This window comes from Lynx canadensis, chromosome B1, assembly GCF_007474595.2.
Source record: "Lynx canadensis isolate LIC74 chromosome B1, mLynCan4.pri.v2, whole genome shotgun sequence".
NCBI classification, from domain to species: domain Eukaryota; kingdom Metazoa; phylum Chordata; class Mammalia; order Carnivora; family Felidae; genus Lynx; species Lynx canadensis.
The window spans coordinates 20567853-20587400 of record NC_044306.2 but is presented as its reverse complement, the minus strand read 5'-3'; the positions used below and the strand labels follow the sequence as shown (position 1 = coordinate 20587400).

The 19548-nt window shown below is 42.6% G+C and overlaps 1 protein-coding gene across 5 annotated transcripts in view; it reads right to left on the bottom strand.

The window, feature by feature from the left end:
* Positions 1–62: 62 nt before the first annotated feature.
* The window catches only part of MTUS1 (microtubule associated scaffold protein 1), a 171883-nt gene continuing 152397 nt past the window's right edge, over positions 63–19548 (bottom strand). For all 5 annotated transcript variants that reach the window (XM_030312206.2, XM_030312207.2, XM_030312208.2 and 2 more), the window contains 7 exons: positions 12923–13137; positions 12013–12118; positions 10653–10726; positions 10412–10507; positions 7201–7317; positions 3150–3247; positions 63–2391 (listed from right to left, as the gene is read on the bottom strand). In XM_030312206.2, coding sequence (XP_030168066.1) covers positions 2178–2391; positions 3150–3247; positions 7201–7317; positions 10412–10507; positions 10653–10726; positions 12013–12118; positions 12923–13137 — 920 coding nt within the window. In that variant the 3' untranslated portion in view covers positions 63–2177. The remainder of the gene's footprint in view (positions 2392–3149; positions 3248–7200; positions 7318–10411; positions 10508–10652; positions 10727–12012; positions 12119–12922; positions 13138–19548) is intronic.

Here is a 19548-nt window from a genome sequence, read left to right as displayed (position 1 = left end):
TTGAGAAGGGCTGAAAACTGGGTGACGCTTCGGAGGGTGGAGTAGGTCAGACTTCGCAATCCTTATGTTGAATATTCCAGCATTATTTATTTGATCAAAGTAAAATACACTTTCCATCACTACAAACTGAGCACAACTACGGTTTACACATCCTTATTTTTATGACGTGCCAACGTTTTCCGTCCTACGTGAGAAACATTTGGTTTGAAAAAAAAAAAAGAATCTTAAAGTTCTGTTTTGTTTCCTATCTTCTCTCCTATTGTCTCCCATTCTCTGAAGACATTTTGTATTAATTGTGTAAGATTGATTTCCCCAGACACCTAAATGGTATGGAGGATAGCAGGGAACAGCACAAGAGTTACCATGCCTAGGAGATGGATGGCAAACCCAACTTTGGCTAATGGCATTGAAAACAATGCAGAAGGGCAAGCAGAGAGCTATTCCCGGAGGTGGCAGTGAGCCTAAATTCCCATTTATCAGAGGCAAACACGGAAGGTAACATACATAATACACTGCTGGAGGTTAAGGGCTTCAGACACAATCACTAATAAAAACAAGCATGCATCGTGAATATCAGCTTGCTATGTAGCGTCCATGTAGATGACGACTCAAATATCCACCTCTAGTATCCTGAATCTGTTCTTACACTACAGGAGTTACTTGTACAGCCACTGGACGTCAGCAACGCGGGTTAGTAAATACTGACATGCAGGGACAGGGAGATAAAGCCACAGTTCTTCCTTCTACTTCCCCCCAAAGTATCAGAATTGGGGGAGGTAATAAGTTTTGAAGAGAAATTGAATTGCAGCTTGGAGGGCGTTGTACACATCACATCTTCCACCCACTGACTGACCATTCTGCTACCTCAAGGACAGAGAAGGATTCCTCCAAGAGGACACAGAAGCTTAGCACTATCTTTCCAGAATGCATTAAGTGCATCACTGCCCTACACCAGCTGCTCCTACTTAGCCATAAGCACTGAATCCTACCTTACTCCGTTCTACTAGCTAATGCCTTATTCTTCATTCTCTTTAGGGTTTCCCAACATTTTTACTGTCGCATCCAGGCCTTGGTTTGTTTGGAAAGTGGTTTTGGCACCTTGATGATGAGCTGGCTCTGGAAAACCTATTCCTTGTCCCAGAGAAGAGTAGGTAGGAGGTAGAAGGTTTGCTTTTGTGGCTCTGGTGAGGGGTGGGGAGTTGGGGGGGGGAGGGTGTGTGTGAGGAGAGGGCAGAAATGAAGACAACGGGAGAGCCAACAATCTGTGGGGATAGCTCAGGTCAAGGTAAAAATAAGGCAGAAGCAAACCCACTGGTCCTGCCCCTTTTCTTTATACAGATTTTTAGAAAAATTAGGGTCTTATATTTGCTCATAGCCTGAGAAAATAGATTGTAGTATAATGTTAGGTTTACAGAGGGAAGTTAAAAACCTACAGAAAAAATCTAGCTAGTTTGAACTGACGTGGCTGAACACTGAGAGACTGCCAGCAAGTTATCGCAGAAGGACAGAGAGCTGTATGGACGTGGACGAGTCCCAGCTCGTCGTGTCATTACCGCTCCCCACTGTCAAGGGCTGAGCCAAGTTGGTGGTAGAGAGTCTTAATTCAAGCAACTACTGCTCCTCCCTCTATGGCTTTTGCGGAAGTGCATACACGGACTAGCATTCGGTTAGTACATACCCAGCTGTGTGTGGCACCTGCCTTTCAGGACACAGCGAAGGAGGTGGCATCAGACACGGGACAGTCTGCCGCATCCATTCCACTCACACATCCCCAGTCAGACCAAAACACAAATCCCAAGAAGGTGTCCGCGGTGAAGAACATTATAAAGGTTATATATCTTTATCTTAACAGGCCCCTGAGAGTTTTCTTTCCGCCTTATGCTTAGGTGAAAAAGGCAACAAACAAGACCCTCTTGTTCTTTAAGTGCTTTGTGCAACAGTGTCCGTCCATGCGGATCCGTTCTGAGGTCTTTGGCGAGGGGGCTCTTGGACGGGGTCCAAGTCTTCCTCCAGAGTGTTCCAGTCTCAGAAGGAGCCTCGGGGGCGGCGACTCTCCAGTTCCAGCGTGGTTACTACACGTCCGCTACTGTAGCTCTCGCTCCGTCGAGCGTAGTTAGGGTCAGTCCCGCACACCTGTTACAGATGCTTTCCGACAGTCTCCCAGCTTCCAGAAGGCGTCATCTGGGTGAGATGCTGGGGCTGGGGCAGGAGCTGGAGTTCCTCGGTGGCTGGAAGGGGATGGCGGCGGACGTGGGGGACCTCTTAGGGCTGCACAGGTCCCCGTTGTGCAGCTTCCACAGCAGCTCCTCATTCTCCATGGACAGTCTCTTGTTGACTTTGGACTCCTTCTCCAGGGACTCCTGCAGAACTGCCTGCTCAGTGGAAAGTTGCCTTGAAGACAAAAAAAGAGCCACAAACCACGTGAATCTAAGTTAAAAGTAACTTGAAAAAATTCTTACTATTTAAAAAAAACGTTTATTTTTGAGAGAGAGAATGCAAGTGGGGGAGGGGCAGAAAGAGAGGAAGAGAGAGAATCCCAAGCAGGCTCCATGCTGTCAGTGTAGAGCCTGATGTGGGGCTTAAACTCACAAACCATGAGAGCGTGGCCTGAGCCGAAGTCAGACACTCAACCGACTGAGCCACCCAGGTGCCCTGAAAAAATGCTTACCATTTGAGCCCCCAAAACAATCCCTTTGGAGCAAAAGGGAATCCTGCACAGAGCTGCAAGATATGGCGGCTTTGGCTGGTGGAGAAACGCTGGGCACGTGAGCCAAAGGAAGAGCACGTTCGGGGGCGAGGTGATAGTCGGCTAGGTGACCCTCCCACAACTTTCTCCATGTCTTAGGACTGTCTTCTGTTTGGGGCTGTTTGCTAGCTACTCTTGGATGCTCCTTCTCTGATAGCATTCTCAGAGTCAATAGGCCAAGGGTCTCGGGGACGGCTTGCCTATTTAGGGGATAAGCCATTCAGTCAACACCACTGTGGTAAAAGCACGCATGGCTCCAATCCTATTTTCCACATGGAAATCTGTACCTGTTTAACCACACACTTCAACCCCATTTCCAGAGGTATATGCGTGGAGTGCGGTAAGAACGTAACACTGGACGTGGGAGCTCAGGAATAGTAGGGAACAGTAGGGCCATTTTTACCTTGAAATTGCCATGTGCTTGTCCATCCGAGCTTTCAATTCCTCATTCTCCTGCTGGAATCGCTTCAGTTTGTCAACCAACGCTGTGTTGTTGTCCACCTTGGTGTAAATGAGAACGCCAACATTTTTACATTAAAAATAAAGCCCCTCACTCCCTGAGGCACGTTCCAGACACCAGCACAGAGATTTCATTAAGGTAAGTTTGAAGATCTACTAACCTATCTGTACACTGACATGCTGTGAAAAGATTCTAAGGCAGCCAACACAAAGCATCTGGATATGTATTTTTAAAAAATGTAAGCTAGGCCGCGTGAAAACTGACAGACCCATGGGTAACTGGTTTGTCCTAGGTCATACTGTTTTTAGAATTGCCCCCCCGAGAATTGGTGCCCTGCCCTGGGCAACACTGGGGGCTGTGCCTCTTTCATAAGTTGCCAGGTGGTGAAATGAAAACAGCAGCCAGCCTGCCTGGGTCTATCAAGGGCACTACAGTTTCCCACAGCCAATGCAGAAGACAAAAAAATCCCCATGTTCGATGAAAACTCCTAGTAAGCCTACAGTTCACAATTCTTAGCAGTGTTTACTACTGCCTTAAATGTGGTTTCCAATCTCTCTTTGGATTTACCTCTGTAAGTCACAAGGCTCTGTAGAGCATCAGATGAGAGAAGGGACACTAGAGAAAGCCTCCCTCCTCAGTTCAGTTGGAGATATTTTGTTCTCCTGCTGGCCTGGCCCGGGCTAAACTTTCAAGGAAAAGGAATTGATCAGTGGAGATATTAAAGCATAAAATCCCAGAAGCCATTTAATCACTTAACGTGATGATGAGCTGATCACATCCCATTTACTTTCGAAAGGTAAGATTTGATTACTTGCTTAGGAGGTGAGATCACAGCTCTGTCAGAATTAATTCTAATCCCTGTCTTTGTAGTGCATGACTAATCTACTCTGATTATGACTTCTTGGTTGGGAGTCCTATTGTCCTTAACGTTTCCTATTACCCGGATCAACAGTGAGGACAAGCCAGTCAGGTGGAATTTCAAAAAAAAAAAAAAAAAAAAAAAAAAAAAAAATGAGACTAGATTCTTGTAAGAAAAAGAGAACCTTGGAATTTCCAGTAATTATAAAGGATTTCAAGATAAAACATGAGGTGGGGAAATCTCGAATTAGAGACTGGGCCATGACTGGCCTGATGAGATGATCGCATCCAATTCCTCATTTTATTTATTTTAAAATTTGTTTTTAGTGTTTATTTTTTAGTGAGAGAGCACAAGCAGGAGAGGGGCTGAGAGAGAGGGAGACACAGAATGGGAAGCAGGCTTCAGGCTCTGAGCTGTCAGCATAGAGCCTGACGCAGGTCTCCAACTCATGAACCATGAGATCATGACCTGAGCCGAAGTTGGATGCTTAACCATCTGAGCCATTCAGGCACCCCAATTCCCTCATTTTAAAGGAGAGGGTTTGGAGAGTGTTTTGCTAAGTGAAATAAGTCATGTAGAGAAAGACAGATACCATATGTTTTCACTCTTACGTGGATCCTGAGAAGCTTAACAGAAGACCATGCGGGAGGGGTGGGGGGGACAAAAAAGAGGTTAGAGAGGGAGGGAGCCAAAACATAAGAGACTCTTAAAAACTGAGAACTGAGGGTTGATGAGGGGGTGGGAGGGAGGGGAGGGTGGGTGATGGGTATTGAGGAGGGCACATGTTGGGATGAACATTGGGTGTTGTGTGGAAACCAATTTGACAATAAATTTCATGTTTGTTTAAATAAATAAATAAATAAATAAATAAATAAATAAATAAATAAAGGAGAGGAAACTAGCCATGGGGACGTCACACAGCTAACCACTGGCAGAATTCGTTCTCATACTGAAGCTTTCCTACTGACAAAGCCTCCTTGTTTTCTGAGAGTCTTATTTTCTACAGATGTTTGGAGCTTACAAACATACCTCATTTTATTGTATTTCACTTCTTTGTGCTTTGTAGAAACTGTGTTGTTTTTTTTTTTTTTTTTTAATACAAATTGAAGGTGTGTGGCGACCCGTGTCGAGCAAGTCTATTGGTGCCATTTGTCCAACAGCGTTTACTCATTTTAATGTCTCTGTGTCATATTTTGGTAATTCTGGGAATATTTTTAACTTTTTCAGTATTATCACATTTGCTATGGTGACCTGTGATTACAACTCACTGGAAGCTTAAATGGTTAGCATGTTTTTAATTAAGGTCTGTGCGCGTTTTTTTTTTTTTTTTTTTAAGATACAACACTATTGCACATGAATAGACTTTTCTATGCACCGAGAAACCAAAAAGTTCAATTGAGTCACTTTACTGCAATATTGGCATTGTGGTGGTCTGAAACTGAACCCATGCTATCTTTGAGGTATGCCTGTAAATAAAGTAACCCTGGGTTTACTTGTTCTATTAACTCATTCTTCTGCATATGTGTAGGCAATGCTAACTAATACCGTGATCCCTCTTGTGCAAGGCAAGAAACAAAAATATTTACGGCTCAACAAAAATTAAAATGTGCTGGTAATTTTACAGTAGAGGCTGTTTTTCATGTATATGGTATTTTGACAAGTTCTGATGCATGGTAGCATGTGGGGCAACAAATTATTAACAAGGTTATCTGCACCATCGATGACTGCCAGATTAGCTGAGTTATCAGGCTTGACACAACAGGGTGACCTTTGGCAGGAACTGGTATAAATACTAGGTTAGCCCTGTTAATAATCCCTAAGAGATCTTTTTTCCTTCCTTTAAAAAAAACAAAAACAAAAAAACAAAAAAGCAACCTTGAGACACCTGGGTGGCTCAGTCGGTTAAGCATCTGACTTCAGCTCAGGTCATGATCTCACCGTCCGTGAGTTCGAGCCCCACATCGGGCTCTGTGCTGACAGCTCAGAGCCTGGAGTCTGCTTTGGATTCTGTCTCCCTCTCTCTCTGCCCTTCCCCTGCTCACACTCTGTCTCTCTCAGAACTAAACATTAAAATTTTTTAAAATCCATAAAAGGAAGGAATGGAAGGAAAGGAAAGGAAAGGAAGGAAAGAAGGGAAGGGAAGGGAAAAAAGAAAGAAAAATTAAAAAAACATAAAACAAAACTGCCCAGCAATTCAAAATGCCCGTAGATCCAGACGGGGGGCTCCGCCCTCAACTCCCTCAATAGAGATGTAATGATGTCTCTATAAGAAAACTGAACCAAACACCAAAACCCAAATGAGCAAAAAAACAAAGAGTGACCTCCAGGCTCCCTACTGTCCAGAGCTGGTTTGGGCACTCACTCACTCAACAATGAGTCACTTATAACTAGGGGACAAGGGACAAGCACAGTGAGGCAGCTGGGATAGTCAAGAGCAAAGTACACAACGGCTGGGACCACGTAAGCTGCCTTGCCAAACCCTGCCCCCTTGGTGAGACTCCTGGCCACCAGCCACTGAGCTCCAGGGCTGGGCACACCGCTCACACACGGCCTCGTGGCTGTGGACTCGTCACTGGCTAACATAAGGGCTCTGTCCTAGAGGCCACAAGCTAAGCTTCATTCATATTTTTCATAATGCTTGCATTTGTCCAACCGAGTTAATGTCATTAGAGTACAGCTCTTTTATCACATTCTAATTCACGACAAAGATGAAGAATCGAGACAGCAAACTGAATTGCCCTAATGTGATTAACTTACATAGTCATCTGTTTTGGGCATAGGACACCAGCTCAGAGTTGGTGATTATTAAAGTACTGATTTTACGATATTTTAAAATTCTTCTTAGGTGGGTTAAGATTCACAGACCACTTGAAATGGAAGCCTAATTTGTTTGTTGTGCTTTTTCCAGGGACCCAAATTCTGTTTTACATGTTCCTTGCAAAAAAAAAAGTTCCAAAAGGAAGCAATACGTAAGCCTGGAGCAAACACACAGAAGGAAATGTACCTTCTTTTACCTTGTGCACATTTCCAAGTATCTGTAAGTAGCAGTTAAAACCACTCCACAATTGTAGTTCAGAGCCCAGTTCCTATTCCACAGACATTGTTCTATTGGGTCAAACTCTGAAAGAAACATACCAGTTTCTCCATTTTCATTAACTTGACGTCCTGCTGATGCAGTTTTTCATTCTTGATCTCCAGCACGGCTTTCAGGCTTTCTAACTCTTGCTCCAGGTACATGATCTGAGGGTTCTTCTGGAATAGACACAGCAGAGCACAGCTTTGACACATCACATAACACAAGGTGTTCAAATTCTTAACCCAGTCTTTGATGAGATTTAGAACCTGAGCAAACAGGTAGCAAGAGATTTCTACCTTCTTACAGCTGCTTCACAGAAAGGTAAAAAGAAAAGAGAACTACAAGCCCAAAGTCTTCGGTTCTAAGAACATAAGAAAACGTTTCACCTTTGAAAATCTCACTCATTTATCAAGAATTCATTTATCAGGAACTTAAGATCGAAAAATATTTTACTGGAAGAGGAAAAAAAACCCATTGCTTATAATACAAAACAACTGTCAATAGGGATGAGGCCATTACAAGCCCTTTCCTGGTGTTTGGAGGGGAAAAAAGGCAACAGCTGTTCTCTCAACAAAGTTAGTCAACAGATCAGGAATAAAAAGGCAGTATATTTATAGTGCTCTCTGGAAAACGACAACATAACCATAATGTTCTGAGTCTTATGGATTTTTATTATGATGGGATTATACCCGCCTGGCCATACTTCTCTTTTACACTTTTTCTCTATTTTAATATACACCATTAAAATGCTGTCCAAGATGGGTGGCTCAGTTGATTGAGTGTCTGACTTTGGCTCAGATCATGGTCTCACGGTTCGTGAGTTCGAGTCCTGAATTGGGCTTGTCGCTGACAGTGTGGAGCCTGCTTGGAATTCTCCCTCTCTCCCCCTCTCTCTGCCCCTCCCCTGCTTTCTCTCTCTCCCTCCCTCTCTCAAAATAAATAAATAAACTTTAAAAAAATAAATAAAATAAAATGCTGTCCGAGGTAAAAAAGGGGAGATGTTCTCTTAAACCACACCACTAAGGTGGAATCCTGGCTCCTTGCTTTATTTCTGGACATCCAAGTGAACCATCCAAAATGTCTGATACGAACAAACAGCGCAAGATCTACTGATCACATGTTGAATGAGGGGCTTTGTTAGACAAGCATCAGTGGTGTCGATCATCCAAACTATCCTTCTGGGCAGTGGTTAATGCTCTGGACCAATCCTTAGGGAAGATCAGGTAATGAATCTTCAGGGATTACCTATTCAAACACTTCACTACACAGGAGACTGTGAGTTCCACAACCCAGGCAACCCGTTCTGGGAATGTGCCAGAGCCAAAAAGTTCCCGGGGCGGGGATCACACCCAGGTCTGTATCACTAGAGCTCTTTCCAAAATTTCATAAGTCTCATACACTGTCATCCTTTTACATATGAGGTTTTTTTTTGTTTTTGTTTTTGTTTTTTTGTTTTTTGTTTTGTTTTTTTTTTTGCCCTGAAGATAGAAAATCCTATCTTTTGTTAAAAGCAAACAGTGTAATTTACTCTGTCATTTTTTAATTTATTTTTTTATGTTTCTTTATTTTGAAAAAGAAAAAAAGAGCATGATCGGGGAAGAGGCAGAGAGAGAGACACACAGAGAGTATCCCAAGCAGGTTCTGTGCTGTCAGTGCAGAGCCTGATGTGGGGCTTGAACTCACCAACCAGGAGACCATGACCTGAGCTGAAATCAAGAGTCAGAAGCTTGGTGAGCCACCCAGTTGTCCCTACTTTGTCGATTTCTAAAAATTAGAGCATCCAGAGCCCTGCTCCCACTTCTCTGCCCGCCTGTCCCTTTCCCAAATGTGCTCTCCCACAACAGCAGGGAGGCAGGAGATAACCCCGCTTTCCTCAATCTGCTTCCATTCGTTTTCAAAAGCTGCTGCACTTCCAGGAAGCTCTTTAAAAATCTGCTCCTCGAACCCTGTGTAAGGTTTACAGCCTGCATTTAAGTCTAGATTTTTTGTTTTGTTTTAAATCATTGCTTTGTCCAAGAATCTTCCAGAATAAATAGCTTTGAAGTTGCATTGAATATGACCTCATCTAATTGCATTCAAATGTCTAAGAGGGTACCCAGAGACATCAGCAAAAGAGTTCACTGAGAGACCCACACACGTGTGCTTCTTGACCAGCAGATTCTAAGTGGGAAATAACTTTTCCTGCAGCCCCGTGCACACATGTATGGAATGAAAACGGTGGCACCGAAGACAGAAACAGGAAACATTTTTTAAATTCTCAAAAGTAGGATGGGGGCAGGGGAGTAGGGATACAAGTTCCAAGAGAAAGCTGAGCTTACAAGATAAATCTGTACTTTTCGAAAGGGAGGATTACCCCTATGACCCACTGCTGAGACATAACAAGGCAAAGGATGAAATGCCTGTATGATTACAATATGCATCAACCTTGACAACATAAGCTGAGCGAAAGAAGCCAGACACAGAAGGCCACACAGAACACGATTCCATTTATATGAACCTCCAGAGTAGGAAACTCCATGGAGACAGAAAGAAGTCTGGGATTTCCCTAGGGCTGGGGGGTTTCGGGGGTGGGGGGAGGAAGGTGAAATGACTGCGAACGGGCACAGGGTTTCTTTTTGAGGAGACAAAATGTTCTGTAATTAGATAATGGTGACCAATGCACAACTTGCAAATCACTGAACTGTACATTGAAAAGGGTATTAAATTTTTTTTTTTTTAAAGGGGGCACCTGGGTGGCTCAGTGGGTTGAGCGCTGACTGGCTCACATCATGATCTCACGGTTCATGAGTTTGAACTCCGCATCAGGCTCTGTGTTGACAGCTCAGAGCCTAGAGCCTGCTTCGGATCTTGTCTCTGTCTCTCTCTCTGCCCCTCCCCCGCTCTGTCTCTCAAAAATATAAAAAAAAAAAAAAAATTAAAAGGGTGAATGTCGTGGTATGTCGATTATATCTCAGGCTACCAGTTAGTTTAAAAACAAACAAACACACAAAAGGTAGTCCTCACATGAAACCCTGACGCTCACTGACAGTTGTCCTGTCTTCCTGAAGTTATTAGCCTAGACTGCTTGCAATCTACTGGGCTTGACCTGTATGTGGTTCGTAGAATTTCTAAAAGGACACCAAGAAACAAGCCAGTTTAAAAATCACTCTGCAATTTGGAGAAGGATTCCAAACCCCTATTATTTCTCTAGCTGCTGAACACTGACTGGACCCTAAAAGGCAGCTGAGCAGAAGGAAACTCAGGAGTGATGGAGAAGCACACACAACTTACTAAATTTGCTTTCTCTCTTGATATTCTTTTTTGTTCTTCTGATTTCAACTTTTCATTTAAAGCATCATTTTCACTCTTCAGATCACTGATTTGTTTCTAAAACAAACAATGAAATGTGGAACACAAGTTAACAAGCAGACACCAGAAACACAGCAAATGTACACAGAAACATTACCCAAACCACAGGAACCTCAAGAATGAGGACACTTTTGGGGGGCGGGGCTAAGTGAGATTTACTCACCTCTAATGATTCCTGCTTCTCAAAAAGCATATCCTCGAGGGATTTCTTTTCTATTTCATGGCTTTTCTTGATTTCTGGAAAGAAGTAATTTTTTGGAGGCAACGACATCATATAAGATCACTGTATTCTACAGTTGTTAAAGCACGTAGATGTAAGAGTTAATTAAGAAGCAGTATGACTATGTTATTTTATAGCTATAAGATGTTATTATACAAATTAAGCCATCTATTCTCAGATCAGCCCTATGAGGGGAGTAGGGCAGATATATTTCCATTTTATGATGGAGAGCATGGAGGCCCACAGAAGCCCAGAGGGCTTAGGAAACACAGAGCATCCTTCTCAGGGGAGGACCTCAAACACTGGCCTGCACACTCCTGCTCTGGAATTTCTCTGCACTTTTCCATTTGCTCTTCATGACCCAAACAGAAGTCTAAAACTAAACCCATTTCAGGGGCATCTGGGTGGCTCAGTCGGTTGAGTGTCCAACTTCAGCTCAGATCACGATCTCGCGGTTCTGAGTTCAAGCCCCGCATCGGGCTCTGTGCTGACAACTCAGAGCCTGGAGCCTGCTTCAGATTCCATCTCCTTCTCTCTCTGCCCCTCCCCTACTCACACTCTGTATCTCTCTCTCTCAAAAATAAACATTAAAAAAAAATAAAAACCATTTCTAGCATGAAGGAAGAACGACAACGTTTACTAAATGTCTACCCTGGGCCACTTTTATATGTTCTCTAACTTCACACAACAACTATTTTTCTGACGAGAAAAGCCTCTGCCAAAGGTCACCCAGCCAGTTCTAACCCCTTGCCCACATGCTTCTCTGTGGGAAGCATGGAGCTAAGTGCAACAACTTCTGCGGTACTCTGTGTTCTGGAAGCAATGGCTCCTTCTTCTCCTTCTACTTCAACCCTTCCGCTCATGATGAAACGAGTAAAACAAATTCTTTCTTGATTCAAAAAGCGCCATCTGCATTTCACAGCATCCTTGTACAACTTGAGTTGGTGAGCGAGGGTGCTCAGCATGGATCCTTTATTGTGGCCAGGATGTAAACGAACACTTTTAACTTCCCAGGACCTCAACTGGTAAAGAACAATTACTACCAAAAAGGCCTTTACATTCTTTAAAATCCATCCTATTTCTTCAAAGGCTGGCATCTGTGACAAACTATTATTTGCATCCTAAGGGGAAAAGGGCATCTGCTAACAATGAACAATGCAAAAAGAAAGCAAAAACACTCCACACTGAATACCACAGGGTATTCTCTGGAAAGGAAGTTTATGAATCATTTCCGTTTTAAAACATATCATGCTGTTCCATTAGACCTGATTCTATTTTTTTTTTTTTTTTAAAGCATTCTTGCCTGAAAGGGAGGTTTCATAGGCTTTCTTCAGCAATTCAATTTTCTCTGAGTGGCTAGCTTCAATTTCCAGCTTCGAGGTTTCATGGGCAGCATTTAAGTTGTCAAACTAGAAGAAAAAAAAAACAAACAAACAAACCCAAACAATACTTTACCAGTAAAGTTAAAAGTCTGAAGTTGAATAGTAAGCAGCAACGTTAGGAGATTTGACTCATAAGCTTGCATTCAAGTTACAGGGCTGCCCAACACATGAAAAGAACCACCCGACTTGGGGACTTGGGTCTGCCACTCCCAATTCTCCACTCTGTTTTTAACCCCCACCCCCGCCAACCTCGCCCCAGGGGGGAGTCCAAGCACACGAGTTCTCCAGGGTTCATGGATGGAAATGGCCAAGTCCATCATAAGGAATGAGGATATATTTCACAGTGATAGGACCACATAAGATCCACGCCTGTCATATCGGCCTTTATGTATCCTCAGTCCCTAGCACATGCCCGGCGTAGGCATTCGGTAAATATTTGCTAAAGGAAAAACTGATTTTAAAGGGGAGCAAGGAAATTGAAGACAAGTTCATGATACAAGGATATGTGAAAAATATGGGTTATTCAATGCCATTTTAAAAAATAAAAAATTCACAATTTTTTTGCAGTATAACATCAGAATGCAAAGAGATTACTTCCAGGTAGTAGGGTAAAGGGTGGCTTTTTTGGTTTTTTGTTTTTACTTTTCTTTCTTTTGTCTTCCTTTCTTTCACCCAATATTGCTTTGATCATAAGGGAAAAAATAATTGAAAAACCCCTTTTCACTTATTTAAATAAACAAAGGGAAGTTCAAAGGAAATTCATCATCAAACAATCAGAATTCAAATAAACAGCCACGATGGAGAACACGCTCAGGCTCCAAAAGCACAGACCTGCTCTTGCAGTTGGTTTTTGTACTTCTCCGCTTCTTCAATGTAAATGTTCTGGAGCTTTTCACACTCCCCGGTGTAAAATTCTTTAAGCCGATTCTCTAGCTCTGTTAGATCCGTCTGGTGCTGCTGGTTCAGCTTCTGCACAAATCCTTCATAAGCTATTTGCAACTCATTTCTGGCTTTTTCTAATTTCTCACAGGTCGATGAAGCAGTGACTGAAAAGAGATGAAAAAGGGAAAAGATATTTAAACTGCTAAATGTTCTAAAATCCTAACATTCAAGCACAGGTGTGAGGACTCTGGAAACATTAACACAGTACTCACAGTACTCAGTTCTCTCTTGACCAGACTTTCAAAGGTAATAGTATAGAAGTGAACAGTAAATAAGAACAAGAGCAAATGGTCTCTGGCAACCCCCCACCCCCAAAACCAACCCAAACCAAAAACAAACAAAAAAACCCCACACAATCATCTAGCAAGAAGTAACAGAAGTACTTGAGAACCAGGTTTCCAAGGGAGGATCACCCTTTTGTATGTTGCCCAATCAGTGCGGGGGCCATAAGGAGAGGAGGCTCTGATTGGCTGAGGCGTCTCTAAGGTTGGCCAGCCAGTAGGGAGACGCTAAGACACAGAGGAACAGGGAAGACCAGAGAGAAGAAATAAACGGATTTTAATCTTCCACTTAATTTGAGCTGATTTCAAAAGTACAGTAATCAAAACAAAGTATTAGAATATGTTGAACACAAATGACCAGGGCATAGAAACTTCAGGAAAAACACATTTTAAAAGCTATCATATAAATATATCGTTTATATTGTTGATATACACAGGTTGATATTTTTAAAAGGCAAAATTATCTGAAAAACAGAATTTGAAATCGGAGCATCTTACTTCTTCACCACCACTACTGAAAACACGTAATCGTTAACGAAAAATTTTCAGATTTGCACATAAAGGCATATAATACAACCACACTGTAATAAATCTTGGAAGATCTCGATCATTTGTCAGAAGTTGGACTCTGGACTTTTTTAACCTTCCTTCACTGACATTCAATACAGGTGAAACCAGTGCTACTCTGTCAGAATTCGTGTTCTCAATATCCTAAAGCACCCATGGACTAATACAGAGTACTGGTACATCTGTTGTTAATCCTTACCTCCCTTTTGGCAAGCAATATAGATTTCTGGAATTGTGGAAGAAATAAGATTGTTTTAGGGCAGAGAGAGTACAGTTTAGTTTAATGATAATTCTAGCTAAGTAATGTGGAACTGGCTGGTTCCTGGGATAAATTTCCAGCAAGGAGGTAGACTTGTCTTCATGGTTTCTTAGGAACATGCCATGTAGTGGTAGAAATATTAGTCACTTGTCTCCTATTAGTATTCTTTCAGAGGCAAAATGGACCATATTGAATAATGACAAGAATAGCTTCTTCTAAAGAGAACCATTAAAATTCAAATAAATCCATAAATACTTATTGAAGGGGAAAGGAACATGAAAAAATAAAAACTACTACTCAGTGAATGGCGCTCCTCACACGTTATCTCATCTACCTCTCCGAGAAGTCCTGTGAGAACCTTGTTACAAAATGAATAAGGAAGTCAACACAGGGGGTACACAATTTGCCTATAAGCACACAGCTAAATAAGTGGCAGGAGACTGGACTGTTGTAAGCAGTTTGGATACTGATTGTCTACATCCAAAGCCTGTGCTTCTCCCCCACCCCACCCAGCTGTCTTTTGTGCCAGAGACTGGAGAGAAACAACATGGAGCCTCTCCTTGGGAGGCTCATTGTCTAATTGAGAAGATATACACTTCTGAGAAACAATACAGGGAAGTACCTACGGGTCCAATAAATGGCGCTCACAATGGTTTACACCCAGCTACGACGGTATGGAAGTTGGGGTCTTAAATTTCTTTTAAGTTGTGGTAAAATATAGGTAACATCAGTACCTCAGATAAATGGAATCATACAGAACCTGCCCTTTTGTGCCAGGCTCATTTCACTCAGCAGCATGTCTTCCAGGGTCATATGTATGTTGTGGTATGTGTCAGAATTCCCTTCCTTTTGAAAACTGGATAATAGTCCATTGTGCATATAGACCACATTTTGTTTACCATTCATCTGTCAAAGGACACTTGGGTTACTTCCACCTGTGGGCTGTTGGGAACGCTGTTATAAACATGGGTGCACAGACATCTGTCCAGGTCCCTGTCTTAGTTCTTTTGAGTATATTCCTGGAAGTGGACTTGCTGGGTCATATGGTAATTCTGTTATTATCTGAGCCAACACCGTCCTGTTTTCCATGACAGCTACACCATTTTTCATTCCCACCTGCAGTACACAATGGTTCCAATTCCTCCACACTTTCACCAAAAATTGTTTTCTTTTCTTGTATTATTTTTTATAAGCCATTCTAATGGGCGTGAAATGGCAGCTCACTGGTTCTGATCTGGTCAGTTGTTTTTTTTTTTTTTTTAATTGAGCCACGTGACATAAATGCCATCCTGATACTGAGGGTGAAAACTATTCTACCATGAACAAAGGTGGGAGACTGCACGGTGTGCCTTTTTTTTTTTTTTAATTGAGCCACGTGACATAAATGCCATCCTGATACTGAGGGTGAAAACTATTCTACCATGAACAAAGGTGGGAGACTGCACGGTGTGCCTTGGGGACTAGAACTTTCACAAAGCATAACAACTGGAGATAAGACCCAAAAAGGTAGATGGAGGCCAGATTATCGGGGTCATCAAATGCAGTACAGACTGACAATTCAGTCCCTTGGAACTAAATTTTGGAAGTTATTATTTTTTCTTTAAAAGAGTAAAAGATAATGGTGATGTGGATGGTTACATAACACTCTTCACTTTTCCTTTTTATTGTACTAATTATTTACCAAAGGAGGGGAAAAAAATGATTCAAGAAGGCAAATGTTAGTCAAACAGGTACACACAACATTAGCTTCCACTAACCTTCCCAAGTACATAAACAAAATGATGGCCCCACAAGCTTCCTTGTGGGAATCTACATTATAACACTCTATGAAAGTAGATGACAGAAAAATATTTTGCAAGCACTCAATGAAGATGTCCAATAGCTTTCTTATTGGTTTCATGTCGTTTTTACTTAATCCTGTTGGAATTTCAGAGATCAGCCAAAAAAAAAAAAAAAAAAAAACTAATAGTATGATCGCAGCCCATCTGAATGCTCATATCAGAGACAGAAATGTCTAAGTGAACCAGAAACTAGAAGATCATCTATATGAAGTTAATAGTACACTACACCCGCCCAATTTTAACACATTTATTTGTAATGAAACAACGGTCAGTTTGAACGTATATCTACAGTACATCTGGGTTTAAAATCAAATAGGATATCTGGAAATCCTCTCACATTAGCCACCGGACAGGGTGTTTCCTGTTTAAAAAAAAAAAAAGAGAGAAAAGAAAAGAAATAACAGAAGAGGAAAAGCTTGTAAGTGTTTAATTTTGTTTGCCACTGTGAGTGAGGGGAAGGGAAGGCAGAGGGGAGGCAAGGGGTAGGTCAGAACAGGGAGAGAAGGGTTTATTGCCCTTAGTACAACCATCCCAAGCTTGGGCTCAACCCCAGGCAGTGACATCAGCCCACAGCTGTGCACAGACCTTTGCTCTGCTACCGGCCTGGCGTGCCGGGCAGACAACAGCTGGACTGAAATCATCCCTCACACCAACAGCTTTACTTTGAACTCATTGGCCTGGGCTCCTGAAGGAAAAATGTATTTGGCACAAAGACTCTTGGAACACTTTTTAAGGACACCCATGTAACCAATGCATCAAGGGTTCCGAGCGCTCCCTCTCCACCAGACACACATAGTGGGGGGAGTGCGGGAGGTCACCTGGGGCTTCAGTCATGGCCCCTTCCTTGTGCTGATGACAGTTTAGGAGAGCTCCTTAAGGCCATCTCAGCCCGGTCTTGTCCTCGCTTACTCTCTGGAAAGCCACTCCCTTTCAGACAGTGAAGCAGGCACCCAGCAAAGCCAAAATAAAACAGGGGATCTTTCAGAATTTCCAGCAAGTGAGCAAGGGGTTTTCAGTGCAAGCTGACACTGTTTTCAAGAAGTTGTTGCACAAATACCAAATCCATACAGTACAAAGGAATCTTTCTGTCCTGGTGTCTTAATCCTTCCATCAGGCGACTGGTAAAAGCAGGTCTGTGACTAAGGGTGCCGAGAGGCCACTGCCCGTGGAAGAGCTGGACACCCGTAACTTTTGTACACGCACTGGGATGCAGCAAAAGTTATTTCCAGCGTCCGCCTCAGCATGAGTTTGCAGAATTAGGAAAGAAAGAAACCAACTCATTTACAAGACCAGCCCTAAAGCCACAGGCCGTGTTAGAGGCAGCCCTTTTCGCCCCAGGACAAACTATGCCCACGCAGAATTCTCGGCCAATGACAGAACAGGAACACAACATGGTTCAAGGATATAGAACTGAGCAAGGAAAAAAAAAAAAAAACATTTCAGAAAAATGGACAAATGCCTGAATTTTCTCCTTTTCATATAACTTATTTGGATGACCTCTGGAAAAGGCTCCATGTCACAGCCAATTATAATCTCTGAAAAGGAGAGCTGGATTCATCCGGGGTCCTCTAGCCCTTATCCCCGAGAAGCACACGCGTAGCTATTACCTAATTTGTCCTGGGGACCTCTTCTAAGGGGGGAGGCTAGACCTGTATTCTCTCCATCTTGTAGACATCAGTTTCCCTTCGGTGACTGATAAATGCATGTTTACAGAGAAAAGCACCACACAACCATGGCCCTAACTTGGTCATATTCTTCATGACCATATTCTTCATGACTCCTTCATTTTTGGATCTGGGTAGCATGGTTCATCACCCCAAATATTTTAACTCTCAGGGACATAAATAAAAGTCTTCGTAGAACAGAGCTAGAATAAGTAGGTCCAATTCTCAGTCACACCATTTACCTGCCACGTGATTTGAGCAAATTATTTAAGCTTTCTAAACCTTCATTTCCTCATTTTTTTTTTTTTAAATGGAGCTAATATTGGTAGCTTCCCTGCAGGATTAAATAAAATAACACACACGAAGCCCCTGACCCAGTGGCTGACCAGAGTCAGCGTGCAATAAATGTTGCGGTTATCCTTACCGGCCTTACAAAAGGCCACCCGTTCAAATGTGTTTGAAGAATCGTCAGAGACAGGCTTATGGTTCCACGACAGAATGTGACAGTTAAAAAGCAGCCTTGTGTAGCATTCAAAGCTACACACACAGACACACAGGATAGGGTGCCATAGTTCTCTTGTTCTTGGCACTGGATGTAATAGGACTTTCCCAACTTGTAGGTGATTTTATCTAAATTGGACATCAAGTAAAAAGAAGAAAAGGAAAAATAAAGAGGAGGAGGTAAGGTCACATGGAAGTCACACACACTTTCATGATGCCACATCAGAGATTGTGACAGAAAGAAAAGATTAACAGGAAAATAAGACGACTTCATTCCCCAAGTGTACACACATACTTTCTCTAGGTGTTTCTGGCAGGCGTGCCATGAGGGCCAACCCTTCTCTGCACCAGCTGTGGGGGGATCAAGATGTCTACGTCCTACGTTTCTTGCCTGCTTTAGGTACCCCCCCAACGCCCACCTCTGGCCACCTGGGGAATCAGACACCTGCTTTTCAGTGCTGGACACCTTCACTCTTTTTTCAACAGCACATACTACTCAGGGAAAATATACTTGCTTTTAAAGCTTTTTTTTTTTAATGTTTTATTTATTTTTGAGAAAGAGAGAGAGAGACAGAGCATGAGTGGGGGAGGAGCAGAGAGAGGGGGAGACACAGAATCCGAAACGGGCTCCAGGCTCTGAGCTGTCAGCACAGAGCCCGACATGGGGCTCGATCTCACAGACCGCGAGATTATGACCTGAGCCGAAGTCGGAGGCTCAACTGACTGAGCAACCCAGGCACCCTGAAATATACTTGCTTTAAAAAAAAAAAAAAAAAAACACAACAACTTGTAATTGTGGAATAATTTTACAGAAAAAGTACATAGATAGTACACAGAGTTCCTGTACCCTTTCCATCTAGCTGCCCCAATTGTTAGCATTTTACATAATCACAGGACATTAGTCACAGTTAAGGTTTTGACACTGGAACACTATGCTTTTTTAAAGACAAAATTTTAGGATAATTAAAAAAAATTCTAATGTTTTATTTGCTTTTGAGAGAGAGAGAAAGACAGAGTGGGGGAGGGGCAGAGAAAGCGGGAGAAACAGAATCCAAAACAGGCTCCAGGCTGTCATCCCAGAGTCTGATGCGGGGCTCTAACCCACGAATCGTGACATCATGACCTGAGCCGAAGCTGGACACTTGTCTGGTGGAGCCACCCAGGTGCCCCTAGAAAAACTTTGGCTCTTCAGAGAAGCTGCAAAGGGAGAACAGTTTCCAGATACCTCTCATCCATTTTCCCCTAACATTAACACTGCACATTACCAAGGGACATTGACAAAACTAAGAAACCAACATTGGTATAGTATTATGAGCGAAACTCCATACTTTGCCCCTTTTTTTCTGTTCCAGCACCCTCTGCAAGATATGACATTGCATTTAGTTGTCATGTTTCCTCAGTT